General features: G+C 46.1%; 1 protein-coding gene across 1 annotated transcript in view; it reads right to left on the reverse strand.

The window, feature by feature from the left end:
* GIPR (gastric inhibitory polypeptide receptor) overlaps positions 1-24,667 on the reverse strand; it is a 58,075-nt gene that overhangs the window by 17,408 nt on the left and 16,000 nt on the right. The window contains exons 4-9 of the mRNA XM_083160409.1: positions 13,658-13,761; positions 9,456-9,609; positions 5,024-5,183; positions 4,823-4,883; positions 4,261-4,330; positions 1,739-1,827 (exon numbers count right to left, since the gene is read on the reverse strand). Coding sequence (XP_083016535.1) covers positions 1,739-1,827; positions 4,261-4,330; positions 4,823-4,883; positions 5,024-5,183; positions 9,456-9,609; positions 13,658-13,761 — 638 coding nt within the window. The remainder of the gene's footprint in view (positions 1-1,738; positions 1,828-4,260; positions 4,331-4,822; positions 4,884-5,023; positions 5,184-9,455; positions 9,610-13,657; positions 13,762-24,667) is intronic.

The raw sequence follows: 24,667 nt of genomic DNA on the forward strand, positions 1-24,667 counted from the left end.
ATTCTTCACAGGAAGAGGAGCAACAGAACACGAGGACATGCACTGACACTAGAGGGAGGAAGGTACAGGTGGGAGACATTAGTCACAGGAAGAGGAGCAACAGAACACGAGGACATGCACTGACACTAGGGGGAGGAAGGTACAGGTGGGAGACATTAGTCACAGGAAGAGGAGCAGCAGAACACGAGGACATGCACTGACACTAGGGGGAGGAAGGTACAGGTGGGAGACATTCTTCACAGGAAGAGGAGCAGCAGAACACAAGGACATGCACCGACACTAGGGGGAGGAAGGTACAGGTGGGAGACATTCTTCACAGGAAGAGGAGCAGCAGAACACGAGGACATGCACTGACACTAGAGGGAGGAAGGTACAGGTGGGAGACATTAGTCACAGGAAGAGGAGCAGCAGAACACGAGGACATGCACTGACACTAGGGGGAGGAAGGTACAGGTGGGAGACATTAGTCACAGGAAGAGGAGCAGCAGAACACGAGGACACGCACTGACACTAGAGGGAGGAAGGTACAGGTGGGAGACATTAGTCACAGGAAGAGGAGCAGCAGAACATGAGTACATGCACTGACACTAGAGGGAGGAAGGTACAGGTGGGAGACATTAGTCACAGGAAGAGGAGCAGCAGAACACGAGGACATGCACCGACACTAGGGGGAGGAAGGTACAGGTGGGAGACATTCTTCACAGGAAGAGGAGCAGCAGAACACGAGGACATGCACTGACACTAGAGGGAGGAAGGTACAGGTGGGAGACATTAGTCACAGGAAGAGGAGCAGCAGAACACGAGGACATGCACTGACACTAGGGGGAGGAAGGTACAGGTGGGAGACATTCTTCACAGGAAGAGGAGCAGCAGAACACGAGGACATGCACTGACACTAGAGGGAGGAAGGTACAGGTGGGAGACATTAGTCACAGGAAGAGGAGCAGCAGAACACGAGGACACGCACTGACACTAGAGGGAGGAAGGTACAGGTGGGCGACATTCTTCACAGGAAGAGGAGCAGCAGAACACGAGGACATGCACTGACACTAGAGGGAGGAAGGTACAGGTGGGAGACATTAGTCACAGGAAGAGGAGCAGCAGAACACGAGGACATGCACTGACACTAGGGGGAGGAAGGTACAGGTGGGAGACATTCTTCACAGGAAGAGGAGCAGCAGAACACGAGGACATGCACTGACACTAGAGGGAGGAAGGTACAGGTGGGAGACATTAGTCACAGGAAGAGGAGCAGCAGAACACGAGGACACGCACTGACACTAGAGGGAGGAAGGTACAGGTGGGAGACATTCTTCACAGGAAGAGGAGCAGCAGAACACGAGGACATGCACTGACACTAGGGGGAGGAAGGTACAGGTGGGAGACATTAGTCACAGGAAGAGGAGCAGCAGAACACGAGGACATGCACTGACACTGAGGGAGGAAGATTCAGGGGAAATGTGAGGGAGAATTACTTCACAGAAAGAGTAGTAGATAAGTGGAATAGCCTCCCATCAGAGGTGGCATTGGCAAATACATGGTTTGAGGGAATATATTTAGGGGCAGACTAGATGGGCCAAGGGGTTCTTATCTGCTGTCAAATTCTATGTTTCTATGGTACTCTATTTAATGCCTAGGGTGTGATGCTCTGCAGGGTGTCTCATGTGACCACTCCATTATGGAATGTCGAGGGTGTGATGCTCTGCAGGGTGTGTCATGTGACCACTGCTCTGCGCACCTGTACTTGCGGTCACTCGTTCTCATTTGATTTGCTCTCAGCTTCAGTACCAGAATGCGCAGAATGCGGAGGAAGATGATGAAGTTCACCTGTAACATACACGGGACGTTGTCATACATCACTTCACGGAACGTCGTCATACATCACTACACGGAATGTCGTCACACATCACTACACTGGGTGCCGTCATACATCACTACACGGGATGCCATCATACATCACTACACTGGGCACCATCATACATCACTACACGGGACGCCGTCATACATCACTACACTGGGCGCCATCATACATCACTACACGGGATGCCGTCATACATCACTACATGGTATGCCGTCATACATCACTACACGGAACATTGTCATACATCACTACACGGGACGGCGTCATACATCACTACACGGAACGTCATCATACATCACTACACGGGATGCCGTAATACATCACTACACGGAACATTCTCATGCATCACTACGAGGGACGCCGTCATACATTACACGGGACGCCGTCATACATCACTACACGGGAAGCCATCACACATCACTATGCGGGACGCCTTCACACATCACTATGCGTGATGCCTTCATACATCACTACACGGGACGGCGTCATACATCACTACGCTGGACACCATCATACATCACTACGCTGGACACCATCATACATCACTACACGGTATACCATCCTACATCACTACACGGGACGCCATCATACATCACTACGCGGGACACCGTCACACATCACTACACGGGACGCCGTCATACATCACTACACGGGACGCCGTCATACATCAATACGCGGGACGCCATCATACATTACTACATGGGATGCCGTCATACATTACTACACAGGACGCCATCATACATCACTACACGGGACGGCGTCATACACCACTACACGGGACACCGTCATACATCACTACGTGGGATGCCGTCATACATTACACGGGACGCCATCATACATCACTACACGGGACACCGTCATACATCACTACGTGGGATGCCGTCATACATTACACGGGACACCGTCATACATCACTACACGGGACGCCATCATACATCACTACACGGGACGCCTTCATAGATCATTACGCGGGACGCCATCATACATCACTACGCGGGACGCCGTCATACATCACTACACGGGATGCCGTCATACATCACTACATGGGACGCTGTCATACGTCACTACACGGGACAACATCAAGCGTCACTACACGGGACGGCGTCATACATCACTATGCTGGACACCATCATACATCACTACACGGGACGGCGTCATACATCACTACGCGGTATACCATCCTACATCACTACACGGGACGCCATCATACATCACTACGCGGGACACCGTCAAACATCACTACACGGGACGCCGTCATACATCACTACACGGGACGCCGTCATTCATCAATACGCGGGACACCGTCATACATTACTACACAGGACAACGTCATACATCACTACGTGGGATGCCATCATACATTACACGGGACACTATCATACATCACTACACGGGACACCGTCATAGATCACTACGCGGGACGCCGTCATACATCACTACACGGGATGCCGTCATACATCACTACATGGGACGCCGTCATACGTCACTACACGGGACGCCATCATACATCACTACACGGGATGCCATCATACATCACTACGCGGGGCGCCGTCACACATCACTACACGGGGCACCGTCATACATCACTACGCGGGACACCATCATACATCACTACACGGGGCACCATCATACATCACTACACGGGACGCCGTCATACATCACTACACGGGACACCGTCATACATCAGTACACGGGATGCCGTCATACATCACTACGCGGGATGCCGTCACACATCACTACACGGGGCACCGTCATACATCACTACACGGGACACCGTCATACATCACTACACGGGGCACCGTCATACATCACTACACGGGACGCCGTCACACATCACTACACGGGGCACCGTCACACATCACTACACGGGACGTCGTCATACATCACTACATGGGACACCGTCATACATCACTACACGCGACGCCGTCATACATCACTACACGGGACGCCGTCACACATCACTACACGGGGCACCGTCATACATCACTACACGGGACACCGTCATACATCACTACACGGGATGCCATCATACATCACTACACGGGGCACCGTCACACATCACTACACGGGACGTCGTCATACATCACTACACGGGACGCCGTCACGCATCACTACGCGGGACGCCGTCATACATCACTACACGGGACGCCGTCATACATCACTACACGGGACGCCGTCATACATCACTACACGGGACGCCGTCATACATCACTACACGGGACGCCGTCACACATCACTACACGGGACGCCGTCATACATCACTACACGGGACGCCGTCATACATCACTACACGGGACGCCTTCACACATCACTACAAGGGACGCCGTCATACATCACTACACGGGACGCCGTCATACATCACTACACGGGACGCGCACCATGAAGAGATGGACACTTACCAGCACGGCCAGGAGGATGGGAGTGCGAATTATCCACCAATAAGAGCGGTTGTCATTCCTCTGCCAGCATCTACAATACAGCAGAGAAGTGTCACCCCCAGCGCACATCTCGCCCGTTATAGGGCACGCAGCGCCCCATCGTCCGGTCCATGTCGCTGCTTTATGTAATATGTAGGTGTATGATAACACGTCCCGGATATACCATCTGTGTGTTGTGTGAGATGTGATGGGTGATCACAGCAATGACGAGCATTAAACCCCTGACAATGAGCATGTAGCCTCTGTCAATGAGCAAGAAACCCCTAGAAACGAGCATGTAGCCCCTGGCAAGGAACGTGATATCCCTGGCAACAAACCTCAAATCCCTGGCAACAAGAATGAAATCCCTGGCAACTAACACAAAATCCCTGGCAACGAGCATGAAATCCCTGGCAACGAGCATGAAATCCCTGGCAATGAGCATTTACTGTATGTAAAATAAAATGATAATTTATGTATGTAGGAGCCAGAACTTTTGTGACAGAAAGGCGACTGTACTTCTCCCGCGGCACGTGGCACTCACTGTGTGTTCTCGTACAACTGTCTCACAACCACCCACGGGATCACAAACAGGACAGGGGCACCTGAAACACAACATTGCACAAATGAGGATGGCGGTGCGTTCACAGCGGGAATTGCTGCATTACAGTCCAAATAACAGGAGAGTTGGATTTGTTGCCGCAATCCAACGCAGAAGTGACAGGGACAGGAACGCTGCGCTTACCCCAGCCGAGCGCCATGTATCGCGGCAGCGCAGCTTCTTCTGAGAATGACATCATGATCAGAAGGTTGTGTAAGTACAGTCCTTCCACCAGCAGCCAGTAGTAATTAGCAGCTACACAGTATTGTGTGATGGTCTGTGCCACACGACAACCTACAAGGGTCTGAGACATACACAGAAATGCACAATGTAACACACTCATGCACAATATTGGTGAAGTGTAGCAACAGCTGCAGGCTAAGTGTTTCTTGGAAGCTATTGTGGAGCAACAGTAGGTGGCGCTGTAACTTACGCTGTGATTGAGGTTCTCCGGTGTAAAGTCAGACAGGTATATTCTGCAATATATTACACACAGTGACACACACACACACACACATATATATATATATATATATATATATATATATATATATATATATATATACTAGGTGATTCATCGCGTGGAAGATGAAACATCTCTGCTTCTTTCCTCAGTCTGAGCGGGTACCGGCTGGGTGATGCGCGACTTGGACACGGCGGAGACCTGGTGAGTAGGATTTCCTTCCACAGGTCCCCATATGGATTTCTAAGGATCCTGGGACCTGGACTCTTTAGCCCTGGAGCCCCGACACCAAGGCCCTGGACTCTGCAGCCCCGGACCCAGGACCATGGAGCCCCGGACCTGGGGACCTACCGACAGGCTGAAGATAGGTAAGTATCAGTATGTGTGGGCTGTGGATGTATTGAAGTTTTATTTTTCTAGTGCGTCCGTGTGTTTATTTGACTATTTTTCATAATGTGGAACTATAAGTGCCAGCGGGCCCTTTAATGCCCCACATGCTGGGACTCCAAGTCCCAGCTTGCAGGGGAGGCTTGCTGGGACTCCTAGTTGCACAGTATTAAACAATAGTTTATTCTTTCTTTTACACTGAAATCAGCCGGTGGCCACCGCACAGTGTCACCGGGGACAGCACCAGGCTTCAGCCTGGTCAGGTAAGTCCTGGAGGGGGGGAACCCTTTATTGGGGGGGTCCCCACTCCCCCAGGACCCCTGGCCAGGCTGACTGGTCGGTAGGGAGAATGTTTTGGCCACAGGACCTTATATAATAAGTGTCCCCCGGCTGTGACATTACCCTGCTGGCTGGTTTGGCCTGGGGCTGGTTCTTAAAATACGGGGGACCCCTATTCATTTTGTCCCCCGTATTTTGGGAACCAGCCCCCGGCCTGGTTTTAAAAAATCGGGGAACCCCTATTTGCTAGGTTCCCTGATTTTTTATTACCGGCCCGGCTCTTTCAGCCTGGTGCTGGTAACGGCTGTGGGGGGGACCCCACGCTGTTTTTTTTATTTATTTATTTCTCTTTTTTTTTACTCTGCAGCCTGCAGGGATCTGACTGGTCCATGCAGACTGCCTGTATGAATTGGTATTAGTGGCTGTATATACGCCATCAGAGGGTTACAAAGCAGTCGTATTTGACTGCTTTGTAAATCCCCCTCCGGAACAAGACTTTGCATACAGCTAAAACAGTCGTATGCAGTCGTAGTCATTCGTATTAAGAATACGAATATGACATTTTGTATTCGTATTCTTAGTAAATTTCCCCCTCTGTTTTTTGTGTTTAAGATGGCTGCTTTTTGCAGCAGTGCATACACGGGATGAGTAGATGTGACCTTGCATATATTATTTATATATATTGTTTATATATTTAGTAGCTACTTTTGCGGTGATGCATGTCTCTTTTTGTTATGCATCGACCGCCCCTTTACCTAGATTACGTATGCAGTGCGGCTTAGAATGTATTCGCCGCCGGCGTTTTTATAATTTTTTTGTCACTTCGTCACATAGGCCCTTATTCAGATCTGTGCGGATATTCCCGCATTCTTACGGAGCGGTCCGCACGCCACGGTGTTTTGCCGCATGCGGCCATCGTCCGTAGAAACGCCCACGTGTCCTCCGCATTCGGACGGACTCACTCTTTAAGAACAGGGCGTGTTTACGGACGACATACAAACCATGCGTGTGCGGGAGAAACACTCCGATTCGGCACGGTATTACAGAGTATTACAGAGTATGCTCGGGAATACCGCATCCGAACGGGAGCCAAGCGGTGCTACCGCACGTAAGCGGAGGATTTACGCCAAACAACCCACTATGAAGTATCTTCTGCAAGACATCACATGACCCACTTATTCAATTACCTATCCTCTTAAAAAACTGCTTATTTGGAATTGGAATCAATTAGATTCCAATATATCCTTACAAGCATGCCTAACACATGCATAGCACACATTAACCCTTACAGCAATTGAAGTGCAATGGTTTCAATTAAAGCACTGACAAGCGTCCTATTAGTGAGTAATGAGTAAAGGAGTAGATTCTATTGGGTTCAGGTGTTAATGGTTGTAGTCATTAGGCGTACGTTCGCCTACCGCATGAACGAGTGGTGTCCGCAAAGCAATAGTACACTTGTGGACACCGCACATTTCAGCCCTTTTTGCTCGCGTGCATTCGGAGTGGTTTCCGAATGTACGCCCCCCAACATAAGTGTACTCCCCCGTGTCCGCCCATGTTTCCGCCCCGTTTTGCCCACTTTGAAACTACGCCCATGTGTCATTCCGCATGACGCCCATAATACGCCCCTATTTCCCGACTGATTGCGGTGACCAGTTTTGGACGGGCTTTGTCCGAACTGGTACCGAGTCAAGGCGTGGCACATGCGCGTAGCGTTCTCCACGCATGCGCAGACGCCGTAAAGACGCGATCCGTAAGAACGCGGTAAAGTCCGCATCAATCAGAATAAGGGCCATTGACGGGTTACTAGCAGTGGTGTGATTTGCACCCATGCTGCTATGATTGATTTTTGTTTTTATATGTTTTTTAAAACTGTTTACATGTTGACTGTCTTCATGTCTTTGTTGTTAATAGATGTTGCCTTAGCAACCCACCCCGTAACCCGGAAGTGATGCACCACCGGCTATTGTGGGTGTGATGTCATCATACAGCGTCCTGGAACGCACGCGGCCGGCGGATGATGTAGCAGAATCCGGCAGATGGAGGTGGGTAGCTGACACTTGGTGGAGATTTAAGGTATGTTATCTGTAATGCACATTTGATCTTGACAAAGGTTTATTAAAACCGAAACGTTAATCATTGTTTTCCTCTGGCCGTGGACTCTTTTTGTTACTACCTGAAGACCTCTGAGTGCCGCTCCCCTTCCCCCCCACCCCCCCCCCCCCCCCGGCTTGTCGGGGTGACGTATATGGTTGCTGCTAAGCATCGTGGAAGGCACCGGGGCACCTACCGTGTTGTGATTGGAGTTCTCGGTCATTCTGTATACACAGCATACACACACACATACATACATACATACATACATACAGTACATATACACATACATACATACATACTGTACATATACACATACATGCATACATTCATACTGTACATATACACATACATACATACTGTACATATACACATACATATACATAGATACATACTGTACATATACACATACATACATACATACATACATACATACATACATACTGTACATATACACATACATTCATACTGTACATATACACATACATATATACATACTGTACATATACACATACATAGATACATACTGTACATATACACATACATACATACATACATACATACTGTACATATACACATACATATACATACTGTACATATACACATACATACATACATAGATACATACACACACACACATACATACATACATACATACATACATACAGTACATATACACATACATACATACTGTACATATACACATACATAGATACATACTGTACATATACACATACATACATACATACATACTGTACATATACACATACATACTGTACATATACACATACATACATACATACATACATACATACATACATACTGTACATATACACATACATACATACATACAGTACATATACACATACATACATACATACTGAACATATACACATACATACATACATACATACATACATACATACTGTACATATACACATACATACTGTACATATACACATACATACTGTACATACATACTGTACATATACACATACATACAGTACATATACACATACATACATACATACTGTACATATACACATACATACATACATACTGTACATATACACATACATACTGTACATATACACATACATACTGTACATACACACACACACCCTTATACCCCATTCATACCGGTGTCTGAGAATTCCTGCATTCACATTGTATTTCTACCCGGGACTTTTCTTGTGTGATAAGATCAACCCGTGTCGACATTCCCAGGTGTGCAACACTCATTATTACTGGGTGGAATTGGGTCGGTTACTGGGGCGGCCCTACCCTGTGCCAAACACCCATCACACATAGGACAAACATGAGCCCCTAGGCATCATCCCTCGCCCGTCTCACCCTCTCTCTCAGCAGCGCCGTCACATCCTCCTCTCCATGGATCATGCTGTGCTGGCCCCACTGCAGAGCGTCCCGTGACAGCAGAGACACAGCGCGCAGGATGAAGGAAGCAAACAGGTTGCAGTGGATCAGATTCCGCGTGCAGCGCAGACGCCTGTAACAGACCAGAGTCACCGTAAGACATGAACAACATGTGTGCATTTGCCAGCGCTAGGTGCCATCATGTGTTCTAACATGTTATATGTAGTGCCGTATGTACGGATCTAGGATAACATGTTATACGTAGTGCCGCATGTACGGCTCTTAGATTATAATATGTAATGGGCATTACTGTGTGTGGTATAATATGTAATGGACATTACTGTGTGTGGTATAATATGTAATGGGCATTACTGTGTGTGGTATAATATGTAATGGGCATTACTGTGTGTGGTATAATATGTAATGGGCATTACTGTGTGTAGTATAATATGTAATGGGCATTACTGTGTGTGGTATAACATGTAATGGGCATTACTGTGTTTGGTATAATATGTAATAGGCATTACTGTGTTTGGTATAATATGTAATGGGCATTACTGTGTGTGGTTTAACATGTAATGGGCATTACTGTGTTTGGTATAATATGTAATGGGCATTACTGTGTGTAGTATAATATGTAATGGGCATTACTGTGTGTAGTATAATATGTAATGGGCATTACTGTGTGTAGTATAATATGTAATGGGCATTACTGTGTGTGGTATAACATGTAATGGGCATTACTGTGTTTGGTATAACATGTAATGGGCATTACTGTGTGTGGTATAACATGTAATGGGCATTACTGTGTTTGGTATAATATGTAATGGGCATTACTGTGTGTAGTATAATATGTAATGGGCATTACTGTGTGTGGTATAATATGTAATGGGCATTACGGTGTTTGGTATAATATGTAATGGGCATTACTGTGTTTGGTATAATATGTAATGGGCATTACTGTGTGTAGTATAATATGTAATGGGCATTACTGTGTGTGGTATAATATGTAAGGGCATTACTGTGTGTGGTATAATATGTAATGGGCATTACTGTGTGTGGTATAATATGTAATGGGCATTACTTATTCTGATCGGTGCGGCCGGATCCGAATATGCAGCCAGGACCGTGCGTGCGAAACCCCGCCTTCCATACGGATCGCCAACTCCGTCCGTACGCGGTAAGAAGCTGGCCGAACGGACCGCACGTGTATTTTTCACGGAATACGCCTCCTCCATCTCAGGGAACCTCCCCCATCATTCGATGGTCGCAGACCATCGAATGCAGGACCGAGTGCTCCACCAGCTCCGCAACCTCAGACCACACGGACATTTTTCCGTGCAAAAGCAGGGATCTGGGCGGGCAGCTGACATCCGGCGATGTCATATGTCCGCCCCTACACGTGCGTCACGACTGCTTTACCATACGTACGCCCTGCGTTTGCATGGGAACGCCCATGAAACGCGGGGCGTATGCATATGGTAATGAGCCCAAATAGCCCTTCACGCCCCTCTCCACCCCCTGTTCTGAGTGTTCACATTTCATGCGGGATTTGGCCGTACGCCCCGCTCGCACATGTGCAGAGACGCCTCTGCACATGCGCAGACACAAAACATCGGCGGACCGACCGCACGCGGACATTACCGCACCAACCAGAATAACCCCCTGTGTGTGGTATAATATGTAATGGGCATTATGGTGTGTGGTATAATATGTAATGGGCATTACTGTGTGTGGTATAATATGTAATGGGCATTACTGTGTGTAGTATAATATATAATGGGCATTACTGTGTGTGTGGTATAATATGTAATGGGCATTACGGTGTTTGGTATAACATGTAATGGGCATTACTGTGTGTGGTATAATATGTAATGGGCATTACTGTGTGTGGTATAATATGTAATGGGCATTACTGTGTTTGGTATAATATGTAATGGGCATTACTTTGTGTGGTATAATATGAAATGGGCATTACTGTGTGTGGTATAATAGGTAATGGGCATTACTGTGTTTGGTATAATATGTAATGGGCATTACTGTGTGTGGTATAATATGTAATGGGCATTACTGTGTGTGGTATAACATGTAATGGGCATTACTGTGTTTGGTATAACGTGTAATGGGCATTACTGTGTGTGGTATAACATGTAATGGGCATTACTGTGTGTGGTATAATATGTAATGGGCATTACGGTGTTTGGTATAATATGTAATGGCCATTACTGTGTTTGGTATAATATGTAATGGGCATTACTGTGTTTGGTATAATATGTAATGGGCATTACTGTGTGTAGTATAAAATGTAATGGGCATTACTGTGTTTGGTATAATATGTAATGGGCATTACTGTGTGTAGTATAAAATGTAATGGGCATTACTGAGTGTAGTATAATATGTAATGGGCATTACTGTGTGTGGTATAATATGTAATGGGCATTACTGTGTTTGGTATAATATGTAATGGGCATTACTGTGTTTGGTATAATATGTAATGGGCATTACTGTGTGTGGTATAATATGTAATGGGCATTACTGTGTGTGGTATAACATGTAATGAGCATTACTGTGTGTGGTATAATATGTAATGCGCATTACTGTGTTTGGTATAATGTGTAATGGGCATTACCGTGTGTGGTATAATATGTAATGGGCATTACTGTGTGTGGTATAATGTGTAATGGGCATTACTGTGTGTGGTATAATATGTAATGGGCATTACTGTGTGTGGTATAATGTGTAATGGGCATTACTGTGTGTGGTATAATATGTAATGGGCATTACTGTGTGTGGTATAATATGTAATGGGCATTACTGTGTGTGGTATAACATGTAATGGGCATTACTGTGTGTGGTATAACATGTAATGGGCATTACTGTGTGTGGTATAATATGTAATGGGCATTACTGTGTGTGGTATAATATGTAATGGGCATTACTGTGTGTGGTATAACATGTAATGGGCATTACTGTGTTTGGTATAATATGTAATGGGCATTACTGTGTGTGGTATAACATGTAATGGGCATTACTGTGTGTGGTATAACATGTAATGGGCATTACTGTGTGTGGTATAACATGTAATGGGCATTACTGTGTGTGGTATAATATGTAATGGGCATTACTGTGTTTGGTATAATATGTAATGGGCATTACTGTGTTTGGTATAATATGTAATGGGCATTACTGTGTTTGGTATAATATGTAATGGGCATTACTGTGTGGTATAATATGTAATGGGCATTACTATGTGTGGTATAATATGTAATGGGCATTATTGTGTTTGGTATAACATGTATTGGGCCTTATGGTGTGTGGTATAATATGTTATGGGCATTACTGTGTGTGGTATAATATGTAATGGGCATTACTGTGTTTGGTATAATATGTAATGGGCATTATGGTGTGTGGTATAATATGTTATGGGCATTACTGTGTGTGGTATAATATGTAATGGGCGGATCCGATACGATTTGCCGGCGGTCGGGATCCCGGCGGTCGGAATCCCGACACTGGAATCCCGACCGCCGAAATCCGGACAAGGGGGGGACATGGATCGCCCCCCCTTGCGGGCTCGCTGCGCTCGCCACGCAGCGGGCCCGGTGCCTCGCTACGCTCGGCACGCTATTTTATTCTCCCTCTATGGGTGTCGTGGACACCCACGGAGGGAGAAAGTTTCGGGATTTCGGCGGTCGGGATTCCAGTGTCGGGATTCCGACCGCCGGGATCCCGACCGTCGGCAAATTAACTGCATCCCGTAATGGGCATTACGGTGTCACGCATATGTGACTTGAGAGTACATTTTATATACGTGTACCTTCGGCATCATACGAGGGTCGCCGACCATGGAAAGATGCGGTGGATCCCCCTAGGCTGTTACTGTGTAACATCCATTGGCAGGCCCTGTGAGGGAATAGCCCTTGTGAAGCGGTGGCGGCCGAGCCACCATTCACAATGTGTGGTTTGGTGGAATAACCCCGTAGTGTGTGTGGGGAGCGGCACTGTGCTAAACTACTAGGGATGTTCCCTCACCGCCCATTTCCCTGTGCATATGCCGGGTGCAGACACCTCAGAATTACCTATCGTTCTGTGTGCAGAGAGCCTGAGAAGGGACAACGTTCCATGTTATAAATCATTTAGGACGATAATAAAACCTTAACAATTAGGAGAAGAATACAGACCTAAGCTGTGTGAGGATACACAGGGCCACAATGAGCGCAGCCAGCGAGATTCCGTACCCCACGCTGTACATCACCCGCAGCTGGGACAGGATCCAGGCCTGACTCTGCCAACACAAAGCACAACACAGAGTTACACTGCGGCACAGTCACAGCATCACACAGAGTCACAGCACCACACAGTCACAACATCACACAGAGTCAAAGCGCCACACAGTCCCAGCATCACACAGTCACAGTGCCACACAGTCCCAGCATCACACAGAATCACAGCACCACACAGTCCCAACATCACACAGAGTCACAGCGCCACACAGTCACAACATCACACAGAGTCAAAGCTTCACACAGTCAAAGCGCCACACAGTCACAACATCACACAGAGTCACACAGTCAAAGCGCCACAGTCACAACATCACACAGAATCACAGCGCCACACAGTCCCAACATCACACAGAGTCACAGTGCCACACAGTCACAGCATCACACAGAATCACAGCACCACACAGTCCCAACATCACACAGAGTCACAGCGCCACACAGTCACAACATCACACAGAGTCAATGCACCACACAGTCCCAGCATCACACAGAGTCAAAGAGCCACACAGTCCCAGTATCACACAGAGTCAAAGCGCCACACAGTCAAAGCGCCACACAGTCACAACATCACACAGAGTCACAGCGGCACACAGTCAAAGCGCCACACAGTCACAACATCACACAGAATCACAGTGCCACACAGTCCCAACATCACACAGAGTCACAGCGCCACACAGTCACAACATCACATAGAGTCAAAGCGCCACACAGTCCCAGCATCACACAGTCACAGTGCCACACAGTCCCAGCATCACACAGAATCACAGCACCACACTGTCACAGCATCACACAGAATCACAGTGCCACACAGTCCCAGAATCACACAGTCACAGCGCCACACAGTCCCAGCATCACACAGAATCACAGCACCACACAGTCACAGCATCACACATAATCACAGCACCACACAGTCACAACATCACACAGAATCACAGCGCCACAGAGTCCCAGAATCACACAGTCACAGCGCCACACAGTCCCAGCATCACACAGAGTCACACAGTAACAGCATCACACAGTCACAGTGCTACACAGTCCCAGCATCACACAGTCACAGCACCACACAGTCACAGCATCACACAGTCACAGCGCCACACAGTCCCAGCATCACACAGAGTTCCAGTGAAACACAGTCCCAGCATCACACAGTGTCACACAGTAACAGCATCAAACAATCACAGCTCTACACAGTCCCAGCATTACACAGAGTCCCCACACCACACAGTCCCAGCATCACACAGAGTCACAGTGCCACACAGTCACAGCATCACACAGAGTCACAGCACCACACAGTCCCAGCATCACACAGAGTCACAGTGCCACACAGTCACAGCATCACACAGTGTCACAACACCACACTGCATCACACAGTCACAGCACCACACAGTCCCAGGATCACACAGAGTCCCAGCACCACACAGTCCCAGCATCACACAGAGTCACAGTGCCACACAGTCAGAGCATCACAGAGTCACAGTGCCACACAGTCCCAGCATCACACAGAGTCACAGCGCCACACAGTCACAGCGCCACACAGTCCCAGCACCACACAGAGGGGTTTATTCTGTTTGGTACGGTGGGACCGTATAAGGGCGGATCAGGTTTTTTTCCCTCTGCGCTAGGGTTACCACCTAGTCCCTTTAATTCCGGACACATATTAATTACACAGGTTCTGTGGCTGGCTGACTTCAAGACTCCACTTCACCTGATTTTAAACTGCCACAGAACCTGTGTAATTAACATGTGTCCGGAATTAAAGGTCCTAGGTGGTAACCCTACTCTGCGCATGCGTAGCTTTCGCAATGCGCATGAGCGGCGACCCCACACCGCTCACGGACAGGTCTCTCCGTGCGAAATAACCTGTCCGCAAGAGTACGGTCATTGTGGGCGGCATGGGGGCGTTTTTATGGAAGCAGCCGGAATAATGAGGAAAACTGGGCGTAAACATGGGCGTACACAGGGGTGTGCACACAAAATGCACGGTGCCACAACCGCCTCGATCGGCGAACGCACTGTGCATTTTGGCCCAAAAACAGGCGGACGCCAAAGATAGCTCCAGACCACCCCTAGAGCTACCGTATGAGAGCGGACGGCTGGGTCTGCTAATTAACGCTGATTACTACACCTGAATGCAGTGTTGCAAGTAAGGGGGTACGGCGTGGTACGGAGTACCTGTAAGAAATATGTTGCAGGTACGCAGTACCACTTACCCCCTGACCCACTGTCAATTCTAGTTTTATTTTAAGCCTAAATATAATGCATCCACAGCCCGCCCACCCAGCGTTATGATTGGTGCTGTATGCAGCTACTGCTGATTTAGCCTGTCACACTGACAGGCATCAGCAGCGCCGACAGCATGAAGAGCAGGCTCCACAATTGTAAGCACAAGCTGCCTGGCTCTCCCACAAGCAAGAACCAACCCACCCCCAGTCATTCCCTGTTTCTCATTCCCTGTCTCCTGATGCCATGCTACCATGCCCCCTCATGACACATGGCCACACCCATTTTTTTGGTGAAGGCTATCAGTACCACCAAGAAAAAAATTCTACTTGCACCACTGCCTGAATGTAATAAGCAATGCTGCAGTCTATTAAGTGAAAACCATTATTTCACTACCTGCAAGCCACACACAGCCCTCAAACACATTGGAAGCTTATCTTTCTACACTTCTCTACATGTAAAGGTTGGTTTCATTTTAGGTAATATCCATTCTAAGACCTGCATACCTCCCAACAGTCCCGATTTTATCGGGACAGTCCCGATTGTCAGGGCCTGTCCCGATGTCCCACCCGCGGGTGGCAGTGTCCCGCGGTGTGGGGGGGGGGGCTGTTGGGAGTCCCCCGTCAGCTGCTCAACAGCGGGGAATAAACGCTGTGCGCATGCGCACAGCGTCTATTCCCGCAGCCAGGGGGCTGGGGGCATGGCTAGAGGCTCACAGAGCCTCTGGGTCATGCCCCCATAGCGGCAAAATGGGGGCGTGGCCTCGCGGGGGAGCTGCGAGTATAGGCCACGCCCCAAATTAGGTCACGCCCCCTGAAAATTTCGGCGCGTCTCCGGCGCGCAGAAGCAACGTCCCGCTTCCTGTACTGAGAAAGTTGGGAGGTATGCACCTGCTTATATATGTCCAGGTAGTTATTTTGTAACCATCTACACCCATTCAGAAAGTGTTTTTTTCTACTTTAAAAAGCAGGACACTCAATTCACAGGAGTCGACATGTGTCAACTTTTTCACTGTAATACAAACATACCATTTTTTTATTATGAAAAAGACACATAAACCACGTCTAAGAGCAACAAGGATGTTTTTGGACGCAATTTCTACTTGCAATGGTGGAGCAATGTGTGGCACCCCAGAAAGAAATACTGGGACTGTTTTTGGAAGCAATGTACAGGAATGTGTATGAATATCTGTTGTTTTGTTATGGAAAACATCCATGTGCTTTATTTATGCTGCTGCCTCATTTCAGGGGCACTCTGGGTACTGCAGAGGTAACGTCTTCTCTCATGTGTCCACATGTATAGCAGGCACTTCCTAGTGCACGGATTGGCTCAGGAAGCTGGCTACACATGCACAGGATGAGGGGAGGAGTCTGTAGAAAGTGAAAGTAAAGCGAGGACAGAGTCAGCCAGCATATGGAGAGAGCATGGCTGCTGAGTGATAGCTGTTGGAGCAGTCAGCATTACAAGGAGCAAGGGCACTGACCTCTCATGGAGACAGCCAGCTAAGCTGCAGAGAAAGACTTTGGGAGGCCCTGGAGTTTATGTGACCCCTCCATAGCCACAGGGAGTGGAGCTATAAGGTACAGTAGTGCTGAGAGGAGATGAGCACCCTGGGCTGGCTACAGTGCTGAGAGGAGATGAGCACCCTGGCTGCTGTGAAGCTATAAGGTACAGTAGTGCTGAGAGGAGACGAGCACCCTGGCTGCTGTGAAGCTATAAGGTACAGTAGTGCTGAGAGGAGATGAGCACCCTGGCTGCTGTGAAGCTATAAGGTAGTGCTGAGAGGAGATGAGCACCCTGGCTGCTGTGAAGCTATAAGGTAGTGCTGAGAGGAGATGAGCACCCCGGCTGCTGTGAAGCTATAAGGTAGTGCTGAGAGGAGATGAGCACCCTGGCTGCTGTGAAGCTATAAGGTAGTGCTGAGAGGAGATGAGCACCCTGGCTGCTGTGAAGCTATAAGGTACAGTAGTGCTGAGAGGAGATGAGCACCCTGGCTGCTGTGAAGCTATAAGGTACAGTAGTGCTGAGAGGAGATGAGCACCCTGGGCTGGCTACAGTGCTGAGAGGAGATGAGCACCCTGGCTGCTGTGAAGCTATAAGGTACAGTAGTGCTGAGAGGAGACGAGCACCCTGGCTGCTGTGAAGCTATAAGGTACAGTAGTGCTGAGAGGAGATGAGCACCCTGGCTGCTGTGAAGCTATAAGGTAGTGCTGAGAGGAGATGAGCACCCTGGCTGCTGTGAAGCTATAAGGTAGTGCTGAGAGGAGATGAGCACCCCGGCTGCTGTGAAGCTATAAGGTAGTGCTGAGAGGAGATGAGCACCCTGGCTGCTGTGAAGCTATAAGGTAGTGCTGAGAGGAGATGAGCACCCTGGCTGCTGTGAAGCTATAAGGTACAGTAGTGCTGAGAGGAGATGAGCACCCTGGCTGCTGTGAAGCTATAAGGTACAGTAGTGCTGAGAGGAGATGAGCACCCTGGCTGCTGTGAAGCTATAAGGTAGTGCTGAGAGGAGATGAGCACCCTGGCTGCTGTGAAGCTATAAGGTACAGTAGTGCTGAGAGGAGATGAGCACCCTGGCTGCTGTGAAGCTATAAGGTACAGTAGTGCTGAGAGGAGATGAGCACCCTGGCTGCTGTGAAGCTATAAGGTAGTGCTGGGAGGAGATGAGCACCCTGGCTGCTGTGAAGCTATAAGGTACAGTAGTGCTGAGAGGAGATGAGCACCCTGGCTGCTGTGAAGCTATAAGGTAGTGCTGGGAGGAGATGAGCACCCTGGCTGCTGTGAAGCTATAAGGTAGTGCTTGGAGGAGATGAGCACCCTGGCTGCTGTGAAGCTATAAGGTAGTGCTGAGAGGAGATGAGCACCCTGGCTGCTGTGAAGCTATAAGGTAGTGCTGAGAGAAGATGAGCACCCTGGCTGCTGTGAAGCTATAGGTAGTGCTGGGAGGAGATGAGCACCCTGGGCTGGCTACAGTGCTGAGAGGAGATGAGCACCCTGGCTGCTGTGAAGCTATAAGGTACAGTAGTGCTGAGAGGAGATGAGCACCCTGGCTGCTGTGAGTAAGTAACCAGTGATGGCCAGGCATTTGTTTGTGATACAGACCCAGCCAGTAAAGACCTTCCCAGTCAAGCAGCTGAATCAGCATTACATGTGACTAGTCTGTATTTGGACACCCAGCCTTTGCAAGTTTCTGCTATTGCTGTTTGTATTATAATACTACAACGTTTATTCCTGATACTGCAAAAGACAAGTCCATGCATAGACTGTTGGTTTAACATTTGGACACTGTGCAACCCGGATAATGTACTGAACATAAGGCAAGATACTAAAGGTTGCATCTGCAGCATTTATTTGACTTTGATTCTGTAGTTTGAGAATGCTGGAAGAGACTTTATATACTGTGTGTGTGTGTGTGTGTGTGTATATATATATATATATATATATATATATATATATATATATATGTATGTCCTTGAAAACGGGTATATATATGGTAATCAAATGTTTGAAGACAAACTGCGGCACTCCAGGGTCTTGTATATAATCAAAGTGGCATTTATTACTTTAAATGCAAAAGATCCGACGTTTCGAGGATCAAGTCCCCGTTTTCAAGGTGTGGTGAAACGTGTATATATATATATATATATACTTGAGATTGTGGCTGCAAAAGCAAGGATTCCGAGCCTTAATGACAAAGAGACTGCTTAACTGTCCAAGGGCTTTTTTAAAGAGACACACAGACTAATGCAGACTTCAGCACCTGTATTCTAAGTAAATGGTGTCAATTGCTATTATTGCTTGAAGAAGCTGAAATTGCAATAAAACCCCTTTATTTCACTGTCACCTGTTTAACTCCTGCCTCTCTGTTGCCACTGAAGATGTTCCCGCAAGGTAAATCTCTGTAACCTCAGACCTGAGTGTTACAAATGTCCTAAGGCCATGGCCACTATTTTGCATATAATCTGTATATTTTTGCCCAAGAACATACATTATGCACTTTCATATCTGCTATGAACTTTATGTAGCACACTCTGTATGTAAGATGCCACCAAGCACATTATTGCAATCACATATCTCTAACAAAGGATCCCAACATCTGCCTATCACACTCTAAAGTCTTATTGTGAACAATAGTAGAACATGTTTGCATGTGGCGGACGCTGAGATATACGGAAGGTGTCGGTGGGAAAACGGACGAGATCCGTCCGTGCACTGTGGCGTACGCTCTGATGTACGCCAGGTATCGGTGGCTAAGAGGGAGATCCGTCCGTGCACTGTGGCGTACGCTCCTATGTACGCCAGGTATCGGTGGCTAAGAGGGAGATCTGTCCGTACACGGTGGCGTACGCTCCTATGTACGCCAGGTATCGGTGGCTAAGAGAGAGATCTGTCCGTACACGGTGGCGTGCGCTCTGATGTACGCCAGGTATCGGTGGCTAAGAGAGAGATCTGTCCGTACACGGTGACGTACTCTCAAGTGTACGCCACTCCCCATTGTCGGTGTCTGTGACCGTCCGTGTGCGGCTGTTCTGTGGGCGGACTTACGCTCACTGCGAGTCTATGGGAAACGTATGGTGTGACGGACCGTACGTACATTTCACCGTACCAAACAGAATAACACCCAGAGTCACAGCGCCACACAGTCCCAGCATCACACAAAGTCACAGTGCCACAATCCCAGTGCCACACACAGTCAGAGTGCCACACAGTCACAGCATCACACAGAGTCCCAGCGCCACAGTCCCAGTGCCACACACAGTCACAGTGCCATACAGTCACAGCATCACACAGTCACAGCACCAAACAGTCACACTGCATCAAAAAGTCCCAGCTTCACTCTGTGGCACACAGTCATAGCGTCACATTACCCCATCTAGCACTCTATATTACTCCTATAGTACTCCATATTGTACATTACCCCATCTAGTACTCTATATTACTCCTATAATACTACATATTGTACATTACCACATCTAGCACTCTACATTACCCCATCTAGTACTCTATATTACTCCTATAATACTACATATTGTACATTACCCCATCTAGTACTCTACATTACCCCATCTAGTACTCTATATTACTCCTATAATACTACATATTGTACATTACCCCATCTAGTACTCTATATTACTCCTATAATACTACATATTGTACATTACCACATCTAGCACTCTACATTACCCCATCTAGTACTCTATATTACTCCTATAATACTACATATTGTACATTACCACATCTAGCACTCTACATTACTCCTATAATACTCCATATTGTACATTACCCCATCTAGTACTCTATATTACTCCTATAATACTACATATTGTACATTACCACATCTAGCACTCTACATTACCCCATCTAGTACTCTATATTACTCCTATAATACTACATATTGTACATTACCCCATCTAGTACTCTACATTACCCCATCTAGTACTCTATATTACTCCTATAATACTACATATTGTACATTACCCCATCTAGTACTCTACATTACCCAATCTAGTACTCTATATTACTCCTATAATACTCCATATTGTACATTACCACATCTAGCACTCTACATTACCCCATCTAGTACTCTATATTACTCCTATAATACTACATATTGTACATTACCCCATCTAGTACTCTACATTACCCCATCTAGTACTCTATATTACTCCTATAATTCTACATATTGTACATTACCACATCTAGTACTCTACATTACCCCATCTAGTACTCTATATTACTCCTATAATACTACATATTGTACATTACCCCATCTAGTACTCTACATTACCCCATCTATTACTCTATATTACTCCTATAATTCTACATATTGTACATTACCACATCTAGTACTCTACATTACCCCATCTAGTACTCTATATTACTCCTATAATACTACATATTGTACATTACCCCATCTAGTACTCTACATTGCCCCATCTAGTACTCTATATTACTCCTATAATTCTACATATTGTACATTACCCCATCTAGTACTCTACATTACCCCATCTAGTACTCTATATTACTCCTATAGTACTCCATATTGTACATTACCACATCTAGCACTCTACATTACTCCTATAATACTCCATATTGTACATTACCCCATCTAGTACTCTATATTACTCCTATAATACTCCATATTGTACATTACCACATCTAGCACTCTACATTACCCCATCTAGTACTCTATACTGTATTACTCCTATAATACTACATATTGTACATTACCACATCTAGCACTCTATATTACTCCTATAGTACTCCATATTGTACATTACCACATCTAGCACTCTACATTACTCCTATAATACTCCATATTGTACATTACCCCATCTAGTACTCTATATTACTCCTATAATACTCCATATTGTACATTACCACATCTAGCACTCTACATTACCCCATCTAGTACTCTATATTACTCCTATAATACTACATATTGTACATTACCCCATCTAGTACTCTACATTACCCCATCTAGTACTCTATATTACTCCTATAATTCTACATATTGTACATTACCACATCTAGTACTCTACATTACCCCATCTAGTACTCTATATTACTCCTATAATACTACATATTGTACATTACCCCATCTAGTACTCTACATTACCCCATCTATTACTCTATATTACTCCTATAATTCTACATATTGTACATTACCACATCTAGTACTCTACATTACCCCATCTAGTACTCTATATTACTCCTATAATACTACATATTGTACATTACCCCATCTAGTACTCTACATTACCCCATCTAGTACTCTATATTACTCCTATAATTCTACATATTGTACATTACCCCATCTAGTACTCTACATTACCCCATCTAGTACTCTATATTACTCCTATAATTCTACATATTGTACATTACCCCATCTAGTACTCTACATTACCCCATCTAGTACTCTATATTACTCCTATAATACTCCATATTGTACATTACCACATCTAGCACTGTACATTACCCCATCTAGTACTCTATATTACTCCTATAATCTATATATTGTACATTACCCCATAAAGTACTCTACATTACCCCATCTAGTACTCTATATTACTCCTATAATTCTACATATTGTGCATTACCCCATCTAGTACTCTACATTACCCCATCTAGTACTCTATATTACTCCTATAATACTACATATTGTACATTACCACATCTAGCACTCTATATTACTCCTATAATCTACATATTGTACATTACCCAATCTAGTACTCTATATTACTCCTATAATACTCCATATTGTACATTACCACATCTAGTACTCTACATTACCCCATCTAGTACTCTATATTACTCCTATAATTCTACATATTATGCATTACCCCATCTAGTACTCTATATTACTCCTATAATACCCCATATTGTACATTACCCCATCTAGTACTCTATATTACGCCTATAATTCTACATATTGTATATTACCCCATCTAGTACTCTACATTACCCCTATAATACCCCATAATGTATATTACCCCACTTAGTAATCTACATTACCCCTATAATACTCCATCTAGTACTCTACCCCATGTCATACTGTTTATTACACCACTAGTTAAAGGCTTCTGCAATGTACTTTCACTTTGATCTGTGAATTTGGTCTCTAGCGGTCAGTGGTAATACTTTCCCTTAGAGAGGTGAGGAGTAGTTAGATATATATATATATCTATATATATATATCATTCCAAGTGCCCCGCACTCCTGTGGATGTCTTTTAGTAGTGACCCGGTGCCTTCCTTGTAGCTTTGGTAAGCTCTTGTAGATGCTGGGATGGATATAGGCGGCACTCTCGGATTTAGTGAAGCAAAGAAAATTTATTGTGGCTCCAACATGTTTTGGACGCAGCCCGTCCTCCATGGAGGACGGGCTGCGCCCGAAACATGTTGGAGCCACAATAAATTTTCTTTGCTTCACTAAATCCGAGAGTGCCGCCTATATCCATCCCAGTATCTATCTATATATATATATATATATATATATATATATATATATATATATATATATATATATATATATATATATATGCACGCAGGTCAGCCTGCCCCGGTGCCCTCTTACACAAATAGTATAGTAGAGATCAGAAAACAAACAGAGGCACTCCAGAGGCCTTAGGTGAAAAAAAATCAATCTGTAGTGTCCCAACATTTCGGGGTTAGCAAACCCCTTTGTCAAGATTGATTTTTTTTCACCTAAGACCTTTGGAGTGCCTCTGTTTGTTTTCTGATCTCTACTATATATATGTATGTATGTATGTGTATATATGTATGTGTGTGTGTGTATGTGTGTATGTGTATATATATATATATATATGGTAGTTCAGGACTGGACTGACTACAACAAAGAGGTACTCAGACAGTTGAGTGACACTGCCACATATACCCCTCTAACCTCTAACCCCATACCTTCCTTCAAAACGCAAGTTGACAATTCACTTCGACTGGGATTGACCCAAGGGTGGTTGGACAAAAAGACATGTGACTACCTAACTGTCACACATCCAGTGTGCCCCATCATTTACACCCTCCCCAAGATGCACAAATGCGCCTCTCACCCTCCCGGTAGACCTATCATATCAGCACGCAATTCGTTACTACAACCACTGGCCATATATGTGGACTCATATCTTCAACCCATAGTACAGTCAGATGATAGCTACATCCGAGACACCACCGA

This window comes from Crinia signifera, chromosome 9 (assembly GCF_055691185.1).
Source record: "Crinia signifera chromosome 9, ASM5569118v1, whole genome shotgun sequence".
Classification (NCBI taxonomy): domain Eukaryota; kingdom Metazoa; phylum Chordata; class Amphibia; order Anura; family Myobatrachidae; genus Crinia; species Crinia signifera.